This window comes from Tachysurus fulvidraco, chromosome 5 (genome assembly GCF_022655615.1).
Source record: "Tachysurus fulvidraco isolate hzauxx_2018 chromosome 5, HZAU_PFXX_2.0, whole genome shotgun sequence".
NCBI classification, from domain to species: Eukaryota; Metazoa; Chordata; class Actinopteri; order Siluriformes; family Bagridae; genus Tachysurus; species Tachysurus fulvidraco.
In genome coordinates this window covers 6,970,265-6,987,351 of record NC_062522.1, presented here as the reverse complement: position 1 = coordinate 6,987,351, position 17,087 = coordinate 6,970,265, and the positions used below count along the sequence as shown (strand labels likewise).

The 17,087-nt window shown below is 39.1% G+C and overlaps 1 protein-coding gene across 2 annotated transcripts in view; it reads right to left on the bottom strand.

Annotated features, from left to right (window-relative positions):
- Positions 1 to 374: 374 nt before the first annotated feature.
- LOC113640721 (protocadherin-9) overlaps positions 375 to 17,087 on the bottom strand; it is a 248,476-nt gene continuing 231,763 nt past the window's right edge. For both annotated transcript variants that reach the window (XM_027143330.2, XM_027143332.2), the window contains 2 exons: positions 6,188 to 6,374; positions 375 to 2,235 (listed from right to left, as the gene is read on the bottom strand). In XM_027143330.2, the coding sequence (XP_026999131.1) occupies positions 1,907 to 2,235; positions 6,188 to 6,374 (516 nt within the window). In that variant the 3' untranslated portion in view covers positions 375 to 1,906. The remainder of the gene's footprint in view (positions 2,236 to 6,187; positions 6,375 to 17,087) is intronic.

Here is a 17,087-nt window from a genome sequence, read left to right as displayed (position 1 = left end):
TGCTGTTCATGCCTTACAAAAAAACAAAAAAGTTAAAAATCAACATAAAAAGTAAGGAAAGTTAAATTTGCTGAACGTGCTGCTTAATGTGTGTAGTTATTGTCCATCTTTGCCATTTTTCAGGTTGATTTTTTGTTTATTTTATTTAATTTTTTTTATACGGAGAAAACACGTCAATTTTTATTTGAATTATTTAGTCAGATTTTTAAAACTACAATTTGACATATATTCATTCATTTATTTATTTACAAAGGCACAGCACATGAAACCCAAAAAATGCACACAATTCTCCAAATTGGAAATAACATTCATATATAAGAAGGAATGAAAAAATAATAATAATAATAATAATAATAATAATAATAATAATAATAATAATAATAATAATAATAATAATAATAATTTTGGAGGCTGTATTTTGGATTTTAAGCACAGTTTGAATTTAGCATTACAATAGTGACCGATATTGAAATAAAACATCTACAAATATATTGCTGTTGAATTGTAACATTGTGTTGTTTTCTTTTTAAGACATCGATATTTTTTTAATTGTTTTTTTTGTAACTTCCATAAGTATAAACTGAGTGATTACAATAATATTATAATAGAAAATAGTTTTGAAAAAATATGTTTGTTAAGTAAATGCAAATTGTGAACTTGTATGAGTTGCATGATGTGGTTTTATTTATACATACAGATTTTTTATGGTTTTTGTACAGATAGTGGGAGTGTGTGTGTGTGTGTGTGTGTGTGTGTGTGTGTGTGTGTGTGTGTGTGTGTGTGTGTGTGTGTGTGTGTGTGTGTCTAATATACAGTCATCATTCTATACAGACACAGACAGGAGATAAATAAATGCATATTTCCAACCTACTGTATAAACTAAAACCAACCCCTTTGCTGTGTTCCAATTCTGTTTTAAATGCCCCGTCGTCTTCCCCTTGTACAATTCCTCCTGAATCTCCCTCGGCAGCAAGATTAAAGTACTAGTGAGGTGTGTGTGTGTTGGGTTTGCGTTTAATTTCTCCTTGCTCCTCTAGCCATACAGTAACATACATAACAGCTGACTGGAAATTGTTATTTGAGTCTGTTAGCTCTTAGCAGGCCAATGTGACTGTACAGCTTGGGTGAGGAAAGTGAGTGTGTATGTAAATCTCCAAGGAAATCATTTCAGCTGCATTATTCTCACTGCATGAGGGGAAGTGAATGCGGGTACATTATAAACATCAGTGGAATTCCAGGGTTGATTTCCAATAAATTAATCATAAATGACAACTGTCAAGGTCGTTAATCTACCCCATGTGAGTATTACAAGTACATAAAATCGGTTAGTATTCATTTATATTTACAGACACTCCACCGATGACGAGACTAAAACGAGTTTTCCACTAACAGTGTATTAGCACAACGCTTTCTCCATTTTTCTTTGATGTTTTAGATTAATAAAGTTCCCAAAAACAGCTCAAGAAACAACCACGTCACGATATTGGTTTACTGTATATTGGTCAGCCATAGTATAGTTAAAACCGGTACTGTATACACAGCAAAAGTCCCACGGCATTTCTATCTCTCTCCTGAACATTTGCAGTCTCCATCCTTGGATGATAAATGCTTTTTTGTTTGTTTTTTTTTTGTTTTTTTTTTGTTCTGTTTTTTCTTTTTGTATATGACAATTTGCATTAAATCCCAGACATTTATTTGAATATCTTCAGAACAAAAGTCTTGAGACATCTCCGTGCAAAAGTTCTGTTTCGCATAGTAACTGTACTGTAATTAAGCACTTTTTTTGTCTAATCTGTACGTCTCACTATCACACAGCATTAGCATCCATCTAAGAAAAGGACAGAAGAATGAGGAAAAGATTTTTTTTTTTTAAAGGAATAAAATAGCAGTTACAGAGTAAATGCTCTTAAAGCTGCTGCTCCTTTGGGTTTTCGGAGCCAGATGAGGCCTGATAGGATTTTAAACTGGCCAACGGGATATCGGTCATGTGACTGCTGACTCCTCCTACGGCGAAAGATTTCCTGTCTCCGAAGTGCTCGTGGCTGCTCTTCCAGCCGCGGTTTAGTGTGTGACCGTTCAGCAGTTTGTCTTTCGTCCACTCGTTCTGGCTGCCTCCGTAGGACTGAGCGGGTGATTTGGGCGGCATCCAGCAGTTATCCGAGTGGCCGAGCACTAGACACTCCTGCGTACACATCTCTGTTGCTTCCATGAGACCCCTAGGCCCTAAAAGTCCATCTGTAGACAGAATAAATAGGTTTCAGATTTTTTTTATGTGAATTCTGAAGACACAGCTTAAACGAAATCGGTGTGAAATACCACAAGACTTTTTTTCTGGTACTGTAGTTGCTGATGTTGGAGATGCCTTGTTGATTAGAGAACTGTGCTAAGCAGAAATGCATCACAAAGTGTACAACCAAACAAACCCTGAGGCAGATGGACTATAATAGTATGTTTCTTTCTTCTCTGCCAAGAACAATGATCTAAAATACTGGACATTGGGATCTGGAAAGATGGTTACTATAAAAAAAAAACTAGAAAAAAAGAAAAAAGAAAAAAATCTTGTATCACAAGAGATTTTAAATTGCATTGAGAGAATTTGACATATGTCCTAATACAGACTGATTTATTTTTATCTTGTATGTACAACCAAGCAGGTGAAGGTTAAGGATCTTGCTCAAGGGCAGTGGCAGCTTGAGTCTGGAGATTTGAACTCACAACCTTCCAGTCAGCAGGTCACCATCTTAATCACTTAGTAACTTAATCAGATACCATAAATTTCCAGGAGATCTACCTTTTTTGTCACTAAATGTCCTCAGTGTCCAAATATGTATCGAGTCCTTGATATTCTGATACTTGATATTCTGGCAGGTAGCATTTCCCTGCCCTGTGATGTGGCATTTATTTGGCATAAAATGATCAAATATAAACCATAAAAGATAATTTATTCATTTATTTTTGTAGATCAAGCTAATTTTGGATTAAGCCAAACAGCAACAACCATGCTGAGGGATATATTAGGACTCTAAGATTATGGAAGTTTCTAGAAAAGAAATAACAATACCATCTTTACCTAAGCGCTGATATTAAGTTACGCAAGCCCTTAGACTTGCATGAGACATCCAGCTTTCCTGCAAATCGGCATGTACGCATACGGTTATAAATCCAAGGCTGAGCTCTAACTTCTCATTTAAATAGGAGCAAAAGCATCTGCGAGATCTGTGCAGATTAAATTAAACAGAGCAACCCAGTCCACCGTGCTTAGGCACGAAGAGGAAAGAGCTGAAAGTTTATTCCTTTCTAAGAACAAATCATTGCAACACTCACTGCTCTTGTAAAAAAGAAAGGATTTGAACATGAAACGATAAATTAAAGCAACGTAACATGGAACACCATATGAACATGTCACGGGAAGTGTCAGGTGAGAGCATTCGCAGAGACAGCAGCAGAGGTCGAACTTAATGCCGGTTTAATTTCTTCGAGAAGATAACGATAAGCATAAGTTTTAGCGCGGGTTTAGCAAACGCGAGGTGAGGGTAATGCATACGAACTAGGGGAAAACAAACAAGGTGAAAAACATGTGACATTTGATTTTTTTTGAGGTGTATTTTTTTTTCATAACATTTTATAACAAATTTCATAAATCTCAATTAAATTTTATTTCGATAGTGTTTGTAAAAACAAACAATGTCAGAAAGAAGCTTCATAGAAATATACACAAATAATCAATTCAGGACTTTTAGTTAGAAATGAAAGAAAAAAAAAGGTTTAGAAAAGTTAGAAATGGGTTAAAAATGTGTCAGTTTTTCTATAAGCAGCAAACCAGAGGTGACTGTGGTGAGGAAAAACTCCCTCAGACGACAAGAGGAAGAAACCGTGCCAGGCACCGGACTCAAAAGGGAACCCATCCTTATATTTCTCACCAGATTGTACGATTAGAAATAACAGTTTACTATATGGTCAAAAAGTACAAGTGTGTAACCATATAGTTTTCACAGGAAGTCTATTTTGAAGTCACTAATGGAGACTGGACCTCCACTGAGATGAGGCCGACTCTGTGAGAATCCAGAGGCATCTAGAGATCTACCAGCTCCAGTTAGACTCGGCGATACTAAAGAGGAGATGTGAACTCCATGTGATCTTTTGCAACAATACAACATTTGTTATACTCTATATATATAATCAGACCCTCCAGTGTCACCCATATGAGGATGAGGTTCCTCTTTGAGTTTGGTTCCTCTCAAGGTTTCTTCCTTTACGGGAGTCTAAGGGAGTTTTTCCTTGTCACTGCTGCCTGAGGCACATCAGACTGGCTCATTGGGGATAAATACATACACATTGTGAACTAAATCTATCTAATATTAAAGGCAGGGTCTCTGATTTTTGAGAAATGCTTCAGAAAACTGAGTCTGGCCGAATAATAAAGAAAAATCAAAACAAAAATCAAAAGAAACATGTAGACAATGAGCAGAAAGGGGCGGGGCTTGTCATTGTGGGCGGAGACAGTGTTCAGTGCGCATGTGTGACATTAGCAGAAAGCGGTTTTAACATTGACATGGAGGATAAAAACAAAGAAAGAAACTGAAGAAAGGCTTACGATAAGGCAAGAACTAGGACGTGTTAATATAGGATCAGCTTTCCAGCGCTGGAGAGAACTGAAGGAGCAGGAAGTTGGTCACATATTCACAGATTGGAGTTTCCCGAGTCAATAACTCCTGAGCTAAACGCTGTTACTACACAAATAACACCTCTTTTCTATCGTAGTAATGTAGAGAGGCAGCTACAACCGCGTTTTGTGTAGTAACAGTGTTTAGCTCAGGAGTTATTGACTCGGGAAACTCTTTACTTAAGACGCCGAGGCGCTTTTTTCCTTCTCGATAGGTGAGTAATGTTGGTTTTGCTTTGTTACACAGAACCAATATATGCCTTTGTCCTTTACATGATTATTCTTGTGTGTCATTTTTGCTTGTTTGTTTATCTGCAATCGTATCGTTCTTCCCTTCAGCTATGATAAAGACACATTTCTTTCCATTAGTTGTCTTGGTTACGTACTGTATGTGTGGGCGGAGCTATCGATACAGGGGTGGGACCCATTTGGGTTAGGGGCGTGTTTGTTTTGGTGATTTCAAATGTCAACATTGGCTTTCAAAAATCGGAGACCCTGCCTTTAATCTTGAATTCTGGATTCTATTAATCGTTATATTATTCTTTATAATAACCTTTTGTTCGATGTTTATGTTCTGTAAAGCTGCTTTACAACGTCAATTGTAAAAAAAAAAAGTGCTATACAAATAAACTCGAACTGAATCTGAGTCTGAGCAAAATCCATAGTATAGTAGGGCTTGACCGAAGGGCTGTCATTCATTGGTCTAGAAATGAGAGATTTCATCGTACCGTACCTTTTCTTCTCAGTGTAAAAACTTTACTTTTTAACTCGCATTTACACAACCGAGCAGCTGAAAGTTAACCTTCTCCATGTTGTTGAGTCCAAGGAAGGAACCAGGGACCTGAAGAGCTTCCATCCACGCTATATTACGATATCTAACAATAATCTACACAAAAGAATAAATAGATAAATAAAATCCTAAATAAAAGTGTATAAACCATTGGTTAAATCTGCCTACATGGTAAGAAGCAAGGTTTTTAAATGCCTTCTTTTCCTCCCTCACTGGTTTAGAGTTAAGGTCAGAGCATTTAAGTTGCCATTCATCCGAAGCGCGAAAGCGATGTAACAACGTCATCCTCGATTAAAGGAGCGGAGAGAGGAAGGAATAAATGCGTTTTCTTTTCTTCCTTCTGCTTTTATTTCTATAACGTGTTTACAAGTGTGTGATGTGAATGATTTATTCCTTCATGAATAAAAACCATTCAGTAATGCAGTGACCTACAGAAAGTCGGGCAAATAACGTACACATGGCTTTTGTTGTGTAAAATAGCCGGATCCGTAGTTTAGCTTCGGCCGTCCTTTTACACGGCTCCTGAATATTTATCAGTGCAGGCAGAAAGAGAGAAGATCACATCGTCTGACTTTCTCTGGGATTGATATTTAGAAGAAAACCAGACTTTCATGAATTAAAGAGAGAAATATCTGACAAGCATCAGCTGATCACTGAGAAATAAAATGTCATCAGTTTTACATTTCCGAGTTTTAATGTATTATATATCTGAGGCAGATTGGTTTGAGACTCACCCGAGTTTGGATCAGAGTTGCCATCTGCTTCGGTTCGTTTGTCTTGCTCATAAAACTCCTCCTGTGCCAGAGGGAGGGGCTTAGAAAGCAAAGCCCCTCCCCCGACAGACTCGGGCTCACCCAAACCGCTGTCGCTGCAGCTCTCCTGAGAGCCGTCGGGAAGGTGAAAGGTCACACGGCGCTGAGACTGTGAGAACAGGGAGATGGGACACACCTGTGTTAGTGAGATTTATCAAATAGTGACAGTACAGTTTACCGGTCGCATGAATGACATAAAAGTGACGACAAAAATACACCTTGCTGCCTTGCTGCAGCCTGTGAAGGGTCAGGCTCTGGCTGTGAATGGGGACGAGAAGTCATTGAGAAGCAAGTAGTGAGTGTGTGTGTGTGTGTGTGTGTGGGGGGGGGGGGGTAATGGGTGTGTGTATGTACTATATAGCTTATAATCCTGTTGGAGTCCCTGATTGCACTCTGCACAAAATGACATAATGACACAATGTGCTTAACCTTGTGTAAGAATGATACTTAATAATCTCTCTCTCTCTCTCTCTCTCTCTCTCTCTCTCTCTCTCTCTCTCTCTCTCTCTCTCTCTCTCTCTCTCTCTCTCTCACTACAAGTTACCAGTAATCCTGACCCCTTCTGCTGTCATTCCTGATGCCCTACATCTCGTTGAAATTCTCATCAACTTAAGGTCACTTTGCTGTTGCTGACGGTTTATATATATATATATATATATATATATATATATATATATATATATATATATATATATATAAATTAGAATAACGGAGATACAAAAAAATTTCAAAAAGAAATAAATATACAGTAATAATTACATCGATACTTCACTCCTGGAAATGAAATAGAAATCCTTTGTTAAGCGTGTGGAGACTTTTTTCTGACCCATTTTATCTGTGACATTTTTCATATCACTCTGTGTCATTAGTTTTAATTTCTGACACAATCTCAGCTGTAATTATGATCAAAAGCAAAGGTCAGCTCGTCTCAGCTCCACGCAAAAGACTCGATTTCAGAATGCAAGTGACATTCAATTAGATCAAAATGAGAAGCAGAAGTCAGAGTGTGTGACAGACCTTGCAACTGTCACACAACACCCCCCCTGCCCAAACACACACACACACACACACACACACACACACACACACACACACACACACACACACACACTTGGCTTTTTTTTCTACTAATGATAGAACAATTGAAGAAACAAAACATGCCTGTTAAACATAATCTTTATCATCATTCATAATAAATAAAAATGTGATAATAAATTAATCAAATAAAAATCACATGGAAACACATGGACGAGAGGTTAACCGGGAGCTGAGAGACGTCACCTAAAGCCGCACCAATACCGCGCATGCGCAAAATATCGTGATATCGGGCCGGGTTTTAGGTGACGTCTGGAGCTGAGCGGCTGCGAGCGGCAGTGGTGTTGTAGCTTTGGTGGAGAGAGAAGGTGTGTATCGCTCTTCTCTCTGTTCACCGGTACTTTGTCATGTTTAACAGTGCTTGGTGTACGTGTATATTGTGTTTGCTCAAATTTAACCCACGAATTAGCAAAAATGACCACGAAACAGACGTCGTTAGAAAGTTAGAAACTCTGCCGCTGTTCTGGATTAAAGTCATGGCGGAATACCCTGAGATTGTCACCACAGCACTTAAATCCCTATCGCCATTTCCGACATGCTATCTGTGTGAAGCGGGGTTTTCTGCAGTGACGGCAACCGAAACAAAACAACGGAATAAACTGGACATAAGCAACACACTTCGGGTGTCATTGTCTCCTATTACCCCAGATGGAACCGTCTCGTTGTAAAGAAACAAGCTCAGTGTTCCCATTGATTTAGCGTTGTAGTGAGTTAAAAAGGCATGTTTAAATACAATTAAATTAAAATGATTAATTTTAATTTAATTGTATAGCCGCCACCCACCACCCCCCCACCCCCAGCGGGCCACGGTAAAATTATCAAACATTGACCGGTCCGTGCCGAAAAAAGGTTGGGGACCACTGTGTTAAATGACAGCCGTGTGTGAGCTAGCAAAGCCTCGGTATCGAGTATTCCAAAACCTCATTAGAAATGTTTTTTTTTTTTTTCTCCAGACCTCCCAGGCCTTGGCTTTGCCTTTTCACTGCTGACACTAATGCTCCTCAAACAGAGTCATGTTTGCTCTAGTGAGACAGGGAAAGAGAAACTGCTAACAAGTTAGAGAGCTGATACAGTCTTTGAAGGAAATTTGTGTCCAGAGCTTTTTTTTTTTTTGTAGCCTGGGAAGATTTTACTGCTCATGCTGATTCTATTTGAATGGATTTCAAAGGATTTGTCTTGCAGTAATCAAACCTTAAAGCACTTAAGAAGGAAGTAATCTGCATTATGACTAAATGTCTGCAGACATGTTTACATATGTACCTGTGTGTGTTTGAGTGTTATTCACAGCAGTATTAGTATAATACCAGGTGTAATCAGTGCCATATGAGCCTCATTACTGTTTCCTGCCAAGTTAGGAGTAAAAATAAATTTGCCCACGCAAAGTAACATTAGCTATAACCTTGAAGTTGATTATTTTCCGAGAAAAGCGCCTCACAAAGTTTTCTTCTTTCTTCTCTCTACCCTAACATTTTGCCCATGAATAGATTTTGTTGGTAAGCACAGAGTGACACATTTATTTATTTGTTTTTTTATCCATTTATATTGACAGGTAGGTTTGCTGACAAATTTACATTTAAGGCATTTGGCAGACGCCGTTATCCAGAGCGACGAGTGATTCGAAGTCTCTGTCGATGAATACGTCAACTCTGAAGGAGTTATAGCACAATTCTTTTTCTAAATACATAAAACAAACAGGGACAATTGCGTGCTAGTTTCAGTGCTTGGACATCTAGGGGAAGTATATTCCACCACTTCTGTGCCAGAACAGGAAAGACTCTCGATGTGTACCTAACTTTTTCATCAATGGCAAAAACACATGGAGTTATTTACATTTACAGCATTTAGCAGACACTCTTATCCAGAGTGACTTACATTTTCTTATTTAAGTTGAGGGTTAAGGGCCTTGCTCAGGGGCCCAGCAGTGGCAACTTGGTGGACTTGGGATTTGAACCAATGACCTTCCGATCAGTAGTCGAACACCTTAAACACTGAGCTACCACATCCCACGAGTTTTATAGATTAAGTGAATTATACAGTATAGATTAAGTTTTGTGCTTGTAAACTAAAGCAGACTTAAATTTCAGCGTCATACTCTTACAAATGAAATTTTGTTTCCTAATCTGTTGTGATTACACTGAGACTTAGATACAGTAGGGATGACATGTGATGTTCATGTGTATGTGAATGTATGTGTAAAGAGACAGACAGCGCTATCAGTAAAATGTGCTATACTGTCCTGTCACGTACAAATAGAGTCTTAAAAGCGTGTTTGGTTGGTATATTGGTAGCTGGATTATGATCGGGTTTAACTGGGTAGGAATTGAGATATGACCCAATTAGGTAGAGGAAAAGGTTATTTCTGTCAGGACCACTTTGTCACAAGGGAATTATTAGATGATATCCATACAGTTAGTTTTGGCGGTATGGTTCTGTTCTGGGCAAAAATCCACGCATCCGTCCATGCGCATGCACGGACAGTGCGGGGAGAGCAGCGACTAGAAAATAGAATAGACACCCCCCCCCCCCCCAACAGAACCACTAGCATGCATACCGTAGTATTGATAAGCTCACTTACGTGTTTTTGGAAAGTAATAAATGAATGTATAGATAGATAGATAATTAAATAATTAGAGAGAGGGGGAGGGAGGGAGAGAAAAAAAAATGTGGAGATTTAAGACGTAAACTGATATAGCGAACACGGGTTCCGGCATGGTGGAGTCGGGGTTGGAGGAGGGAGTTTAGATCACGGCAGATGAACGGATCTATGAATGGGAATTTAAATGGTCGGGTAATACGGATGTCGTAACCGGATTGGTGCTCGTCGTGGGAAACTGATTAACAGCTGATGCACGTTTGACGACGTGGCCTGCCAGAACTAACGCGATGCTTGCTTTTACCTTAACACATTAAAATACCTACAACAGCTGTTCCTTCACCAGCCTTTCTGCTGCCTTACTCTCTTGATATTAATAAATCATTTACTAACTACTAGCATTAGAGAGTTGAACAGCAATGTGATTTGTTCCCTATTCTCCCAGATGTAAAACAGTCCTTGACATCAGTCAGCACTAAACGCAACCACGATTACCAGACATACATTTTTATTGTGTTTCACCTCATTTTGCTCTTTGTAGATACAATGTGAAGACACATATCTAAAGTGTAAAGCACGTACAAACAAAGACCGAGGAACGAAGCCTTTGCCAAATCCTGATCTGTGAAGTTAGAGATTAAATGATGCTCATTTCTTCTATACAGAAAATCAAGTGCTTATTTACAAGCCTCGCCAACTTTGAAAGCTATGAATGTTAAGGAGCCAGACTTCATCATGGCGGTAGACACAAATGTCAAAGCATTCAAACTAATACGCTTTAGCTCAGAGTCATGGTCTGAATGGAGCTTGAACGCATCTCAAACATCGTTTCAATGGTGCTATAAGTGCTGCTTAAAAAGCCAAGCTGTGGATATTTTGCCTTATTGCCAAAACACGTCTCTGCAAATGTTTTTCTTTAATTTATTTATCCCACACACAGCTTTCAAAGTGCTGTTTCCTTAAAGTCTGGGGGCTGAAAAAAAAATCCTGTAGAGCTCGTCTATAGGAACGAATAGAAAACATCCCTCGTCGGCTCTTTTATACTAGACGCCCGTTTTGCCTCAGTGTGTTTTTAAGCTTTTTTTTTTTTTTTTATTTCTAATGTCGTTTTTTTTTTTTTTTTCCTAAAGCACAGAGTTGTATTCGGATTCAGTGGTGCTGTAAGTGTTAGCATGCAGCTCTATGAACATGCATGCATAATCTTAGACTGTTGATCCTTTTTTTCATGAGTTGCATCTAGTTACCATCCCCATAATAAACCCATTCACTAACAGTAAAGAGAAAAACTCTCATTTCCCTCAGATAAGTGTTGAATAATTTTCATGATGTAACCTGGCTAGTTCGCACCACATAGCATTCCTCCAGTTTCACATCGAGAGCCATCTGTTGCCTTGTACAATTAGTACTGACCCTTAAATTCAAACCCATGACCCTTCTAATAATGGAAAGTGACCACAGGAATACCTTTGGCAGGATTTGGATGTTGTGTTACTCACGGTAAAGTGTAGAGGCTTCAAACACCATTGGAACACACCTACCTATCTTGCTAGGCTAACTTTTAGGTAACAGTGGAGACAGTAGATATTTTTTTCTGTGTAGGTCTTTAATATAAATCAGTGAGGAAATCTCTAAACATCTAAAGATTGATCGCTGATGTATGCAGAAGCGTTTAGCTGGATTTATCTCCAAGTGTGTTGAGGTTCAGCAATCGACTGGCTTTAATTATAAAAGTGGAAGCACATGTTAACCTTTACGATCAAGCAAGCTGTCATCTGTCAAGCTAGAGCTGGCTGGTAGTTGGAGTGTCAGGTGATCAAATTGGAGAGAAAATGGACGGAGCTGTAGTCTATGAATTTTTGCCTTTAAGGTATATCGTGCCTTACATACTGTATATTCAACTGTCTTGAACCGTTCCACATTCAACCTGGAGTTGAAATTGATTGAATATAGTTGGAAATATACAGTATGTTTGGGATATGCTACTATTAGCTTTGCACATTTGGATCCTGATTGATTATTTATTTTTTTATTTTTTTACCATTCATTCGTACATTCATTCATTCATTCATTCATTTTCTACCGCTTATCCGAACTTCTCGGGTCACGGGGAGCCTGTGCCTATCTCAGGCGTCATTGGGCATCAAGGCAGGATACACCCTGGACGGAGTGCCAACCCATCACAGGGCACACACACACACACACTCTCATTCACTCACACACTCACACACTATGGACAATTTTTCCAGAGATGCCAATCAACCTACCATGCATGTCTTTGGACCGGGGGAGGAAACCGGAGTACCCGGAGGAAACCCCCGAGGCACGGGGAGAACATGCAAACTCCACACACACAAGGCGGAGGCGGGAATCGAACCACCAACCCTGGAGGTGTGAGGCAAATGTGCTAAGCACTAACCCACCATGCCCCCTCTTTTACCATTCTTCTTGGCAAAATTCCAAAAGCTTTGTCAGATCAGATAAAGAATGTCAGTAAGTATAAATTCTTGCCAGAGAGTCTCAATCAAATTTAGATCAAGGGTTCGTCTTAACCATTCTAACAAACCCAGGTTCTCAGATATAGCTGATGTCATGTCGAAAGGTAGACATTGTGTTAAGTTTTGAAGTTGAAAAGCATGCCACGAACACGATGCTACCACCACCATGCTTCACAGCAGGGATGTTGTTTTCAGAATGATCACTGAATCCACAGAACCAAATCAATTACTCATTCTATTTCTCAAAAGTAGTTTTCCGGTGTAGAGAATATTCTCTAGAGTATGGAGGGATTTGGGACACAGCCTAAGCTGGCAACACCTTGAAACCCACTGAAGGTCACTGCTGGGAATTCTGTGGGGTTTATACAGTATTAATCCACCTACACATGGTTGAATATTCTACAGTATTATTGGTAGCATTTTTATAAATGAAAGCTCTTAAAACCAAATTCTTTAATTTATTTGGTATGATTTGGAATTGCATTGTAATTGAGTTTGATTAGTATTTTGATCAGTTCCTATCAGATTTTGGTGATTTGCAATCAGTTCTGTTTGAACTTCACTCCACTGCACTAAATATCTGCCAAAGGATTTGGTGTTAAGCTATCACTTTTTCAGTGTACCGTATTAATGAGGCAATCTAGGATGAAACGGATCTCAAAAACCCCTCTAGCGTTTTGCTACAAAGCATTAAACACATGCTACAAGCTGTGTCCAAAAAAAGTCCAAAAGTAATCGTTCATGACCTAACACTAATTCAATCTTGGCAAATGATCCCACATCGAGTCCCACCATGTTTAACAGTTCAATCAGATATATTTTAGTTTCACATTCATTTCTAAATGCAAAAGGACCGTCATTATGATTAGCATTAGCACTAGACATAGCATCAACTACCCTTTTAAAATTGTATACACATACACATTCAGATCGAAATATGGCATGCGGACAAATGTATAACATTATAAAGCTTTTTTTTTTTTTTCTTCAGGAAAATAATGCCGATATGTCTACACATGCAATGTCGTACAAGTTACTGGAGTAGACACACAATAATCTATTGTTTGTCAGCATTTCATGAGTATTTCACGCTTGCCCTGGTCTGCATAGGGAGATCGCCTCAGAGCTATTCGCAGGCATTCTCTTTCTCCATTTTTTTTCCTCTTTCTGTTTAGAGAGGAGAAGTAAATGTTTGCAGAACAGAAATATCAATCCAACTGTTTTACCCTACAATGAGTTCATGTTTCTAAAATGGAAATGTGTTCTACTTCACTTGTTTTGCTCTATCATCCTTTTTTTTTTTTTTTAAGAACAGATAGCTGACTTAGTTCCTAAGAGAAAAGCAAACATATATGGAAATGGAAAGAAATGAACATTTCACTAATCTCAAAGACAATGAATTGCTTGAATAACCAAGGATGTTAGTTTAGAAAATAAATGCACATTTATATTTTTTTAATAAAATTACAACCTTCCCAGAGGAAGCAGTGGACAGTATACTGATTAGTAGAAATTTGTTTTTAAGTACTTTTTGTATCAAACTTGTGCACTGATGGCCACGATTTTGAGGACCGTAATGAGTAGATGTTCCAATCGCATAAACTATAAGGACCATAAAATGGATGCTAACTGACTTGAGCGTAACAAAATAAAAACCTGGTTACAAAACACCTGGCTGCATTCAGTACTATGGATCTCTTATAACCATGAAACAAATACAATTAGATGGAAAAAATACTGCATTCTGGAGAGTTCCTGAGCAAGTTTCTACAACAAGGTAAATTTGGTGAGCCAGCCAGGAGCAAGAATATACTCACTCTCACTCACTCACTCACTCATTTTCTACCGCTTTATCCGAACTACCTCGGGTCACGGGGAGCCTGTGCCTATCTCAGACGTCATCGGGCATCGAGGCAGGATACACCCTGGACGGAGTGCCAACCCATCACAGGGCACACACACACACTCTCATTCACTCACACACTACGGACAATTTTCCAGAGATGCCAATCAACCTACCATGCATGTCTTTGGACCGGGGGAGGAAACCGGAGCACCCCGGAGGAAACCCCCGAGGCACGGGGAGAACATGCAAACTCCGCACACACAAGGCGGAGGCGGGAATCAAACCCCGACCCTGGAGGTGTGAGGCGAACGTGTTACCCAGTAAGCGACGGTGCACCCTCAGCAGGAATATACCTATATCGTATATACTCTAAAAACTTGCTCAAAATACATCAACATTCATCATCTTCTAAAGAATCAGATTTGAGAACTCGGTAGCACTAAGGTATAATTCATGCTATTATTTTATTAAAGGAATAAATCACAGTGCAGGCATTTATTTTAAAGGTATAAACATTTTCATATCCTTCCTAAGGTCTCTCTGGCTTTACATTTCTCTTCCCCTGTGGCACGATTATTCTTCCTTTTCTTCGCACTTTTTTACTAATAAAGACGGTCTCTACATGATGCACAGAATATATTTATAATAAAGCCTGCAGAAGAGCAAATCCTGGGTCAGTGTCTTCCTCAGAGAATTATCGTTCAGCTGAGGTATTTCAGGTCCACTTCCCGTGCAGCAAAAGCACAGCACCAGCCAGAAAACTAGTGAACTTTAAGACTTCTAGTTGAAGGTTGTTGCGTGTTTGCAGTATCGGGTGAAAAAGTCCTTACTTACACATTTTATCAGAACACGACCTGACCTGACTGGCTCAGCTAGACTCAAACAGCTCCAACTGCAAAGGGCAGAAAGATAGACGGCTAATGGAAGCGGATTGAACATGTGAGGAGGGTTTGAAGATAGAGAGAAAGAGAGAGAGAGAGAGAGAGAGAGAGAGAGAGAGAGAGAGAGAGAGAGAGAGAGAGAGAGAGGTGAAAATCATGCTGACACAGTGGATGACACATCCACCAAATGTCACTGTCAGTCAAACGCTAAGGGGGGCCAAGAGAAAAGGGAAACAAAATGGCAAGTGAAATGAATAGAACAGATACAAAAAAACATCGTAAAAGGAAAGGGAATGAAGTTTTGGGAGCTAAATGAAATATTGCTTCGGAATAAAATTGACTCACAAACTTACCGCACACAGACGCAAGCACAAACTAACCAGAAAAGGCAAGAATAAGAGAAAATGTTAAATAAATGATCACAAGTGTGCTTTTCTGTCTCTCCAGGTAATTGAGGGATTAATTCTAAACCCATTCTCTTAGAGAAAAGCATCTCTAACTTCTCTGTCTTGTCCTTGAAAGTGGAAAAAAAAAATCCCTGGATTGAAAGCAACCACAATTCTATTGCTATTGGCAGCTGAACATTACTGTGCATCACTCACAGACTTGTACAGGATTAGCATTGACATACTGAAGGGTGGCATATTCGTGGCTGGCGTATTCGATTGCTTTATTTCTTCCTGACTTTTAGCGGTACTGTAGAGAGAGACAAAAAGACATTTCTGGTGCTCTAATTGATATTTACAAACTGTCTCTGAACCTACTATGTGTATCAGTTTACATAAAGAAAATGTCATATAGTTTTTTTTTGAGCTAAGAGAATTGAATGGAGACTGTGTCTTGAGAGAAAGTATTCTGGTCAGGAGATCACAAGTTAGAATCCATATATATATATATATATATATATATATATATATATATATATATATATATATATATATATATATATATATATATATATATATATATATATATATATCCAGCTGGCTGTCGATCATCGATCACAGCAAGACTAAACACTTTTGTTTGTGAAAAACAACTCCGGTTGGCTCCATGTGCCTGAGAGGAATTGGAGATGCAATCATGTATGGTTTTTCTTGTACATGTCAAGAGGACAAAAATTAGATACACAATGATCTTTATTGTGGAGGACACGGTGGCTTAGTGGGTAGCACGTTCACCTCACACCTCCAGGGTTGGGGGTTCGATTCCCGCCTCCGCCTTGTGTGTGCGGTGTTTGCATGTTCTCCCCGTGCCTCGGGGGTTTCCTCCGGGTACTCCGGTTTCCTCCCCCGGTCCAAAGACATGCATGGTAGGTTAATTGGCATCTCTGGAAAATTGTCCATAGTGTGTGAGTGAATGAGAGTGTGTGTGTGTGTGTGTGTGCCCTGCGATGGGTTGGCACTCCGTCCAGGGTGTATCCTGCCTCGATGCCCGATGATGCCTGAGATAGGCACAGGCTCCTTGTGACCCGAGGTAGTTCAGATAAGCGGTAGAAAATGACTGACTGAGTGAGTGAGAGTTATTTTTTATTGTTAAGGCAAATGAGGGAAAGACAAAATCACACATCTGGCAAGGGTTAGGTGAGGCAAGAGTCAGGCGAGGCATGAACTAGAGCTGGCGATATCAAAAGCAGGAATACAAACAAGGTCAAGCTTGAGAGAATAAGGTGCTTTACACTCTGGACACACTTGCGGTCTGAATCTGAGTGATTGTTCCTGGTGCTCCTGCAGTGCTGGTCTGGTTTCAGACTCACTTTATTTGAACTCTGATGCATCACCAGTTAACATTATATGCTTTCCTTTTTTTAGAATAGAAGATTTTATCTGTCACATATACAATAAAGCACATGAAATGACTTCTTTGCAGATTTAAAATTGCTGATCTTAAATAAAATACTGGATGCTTTTTA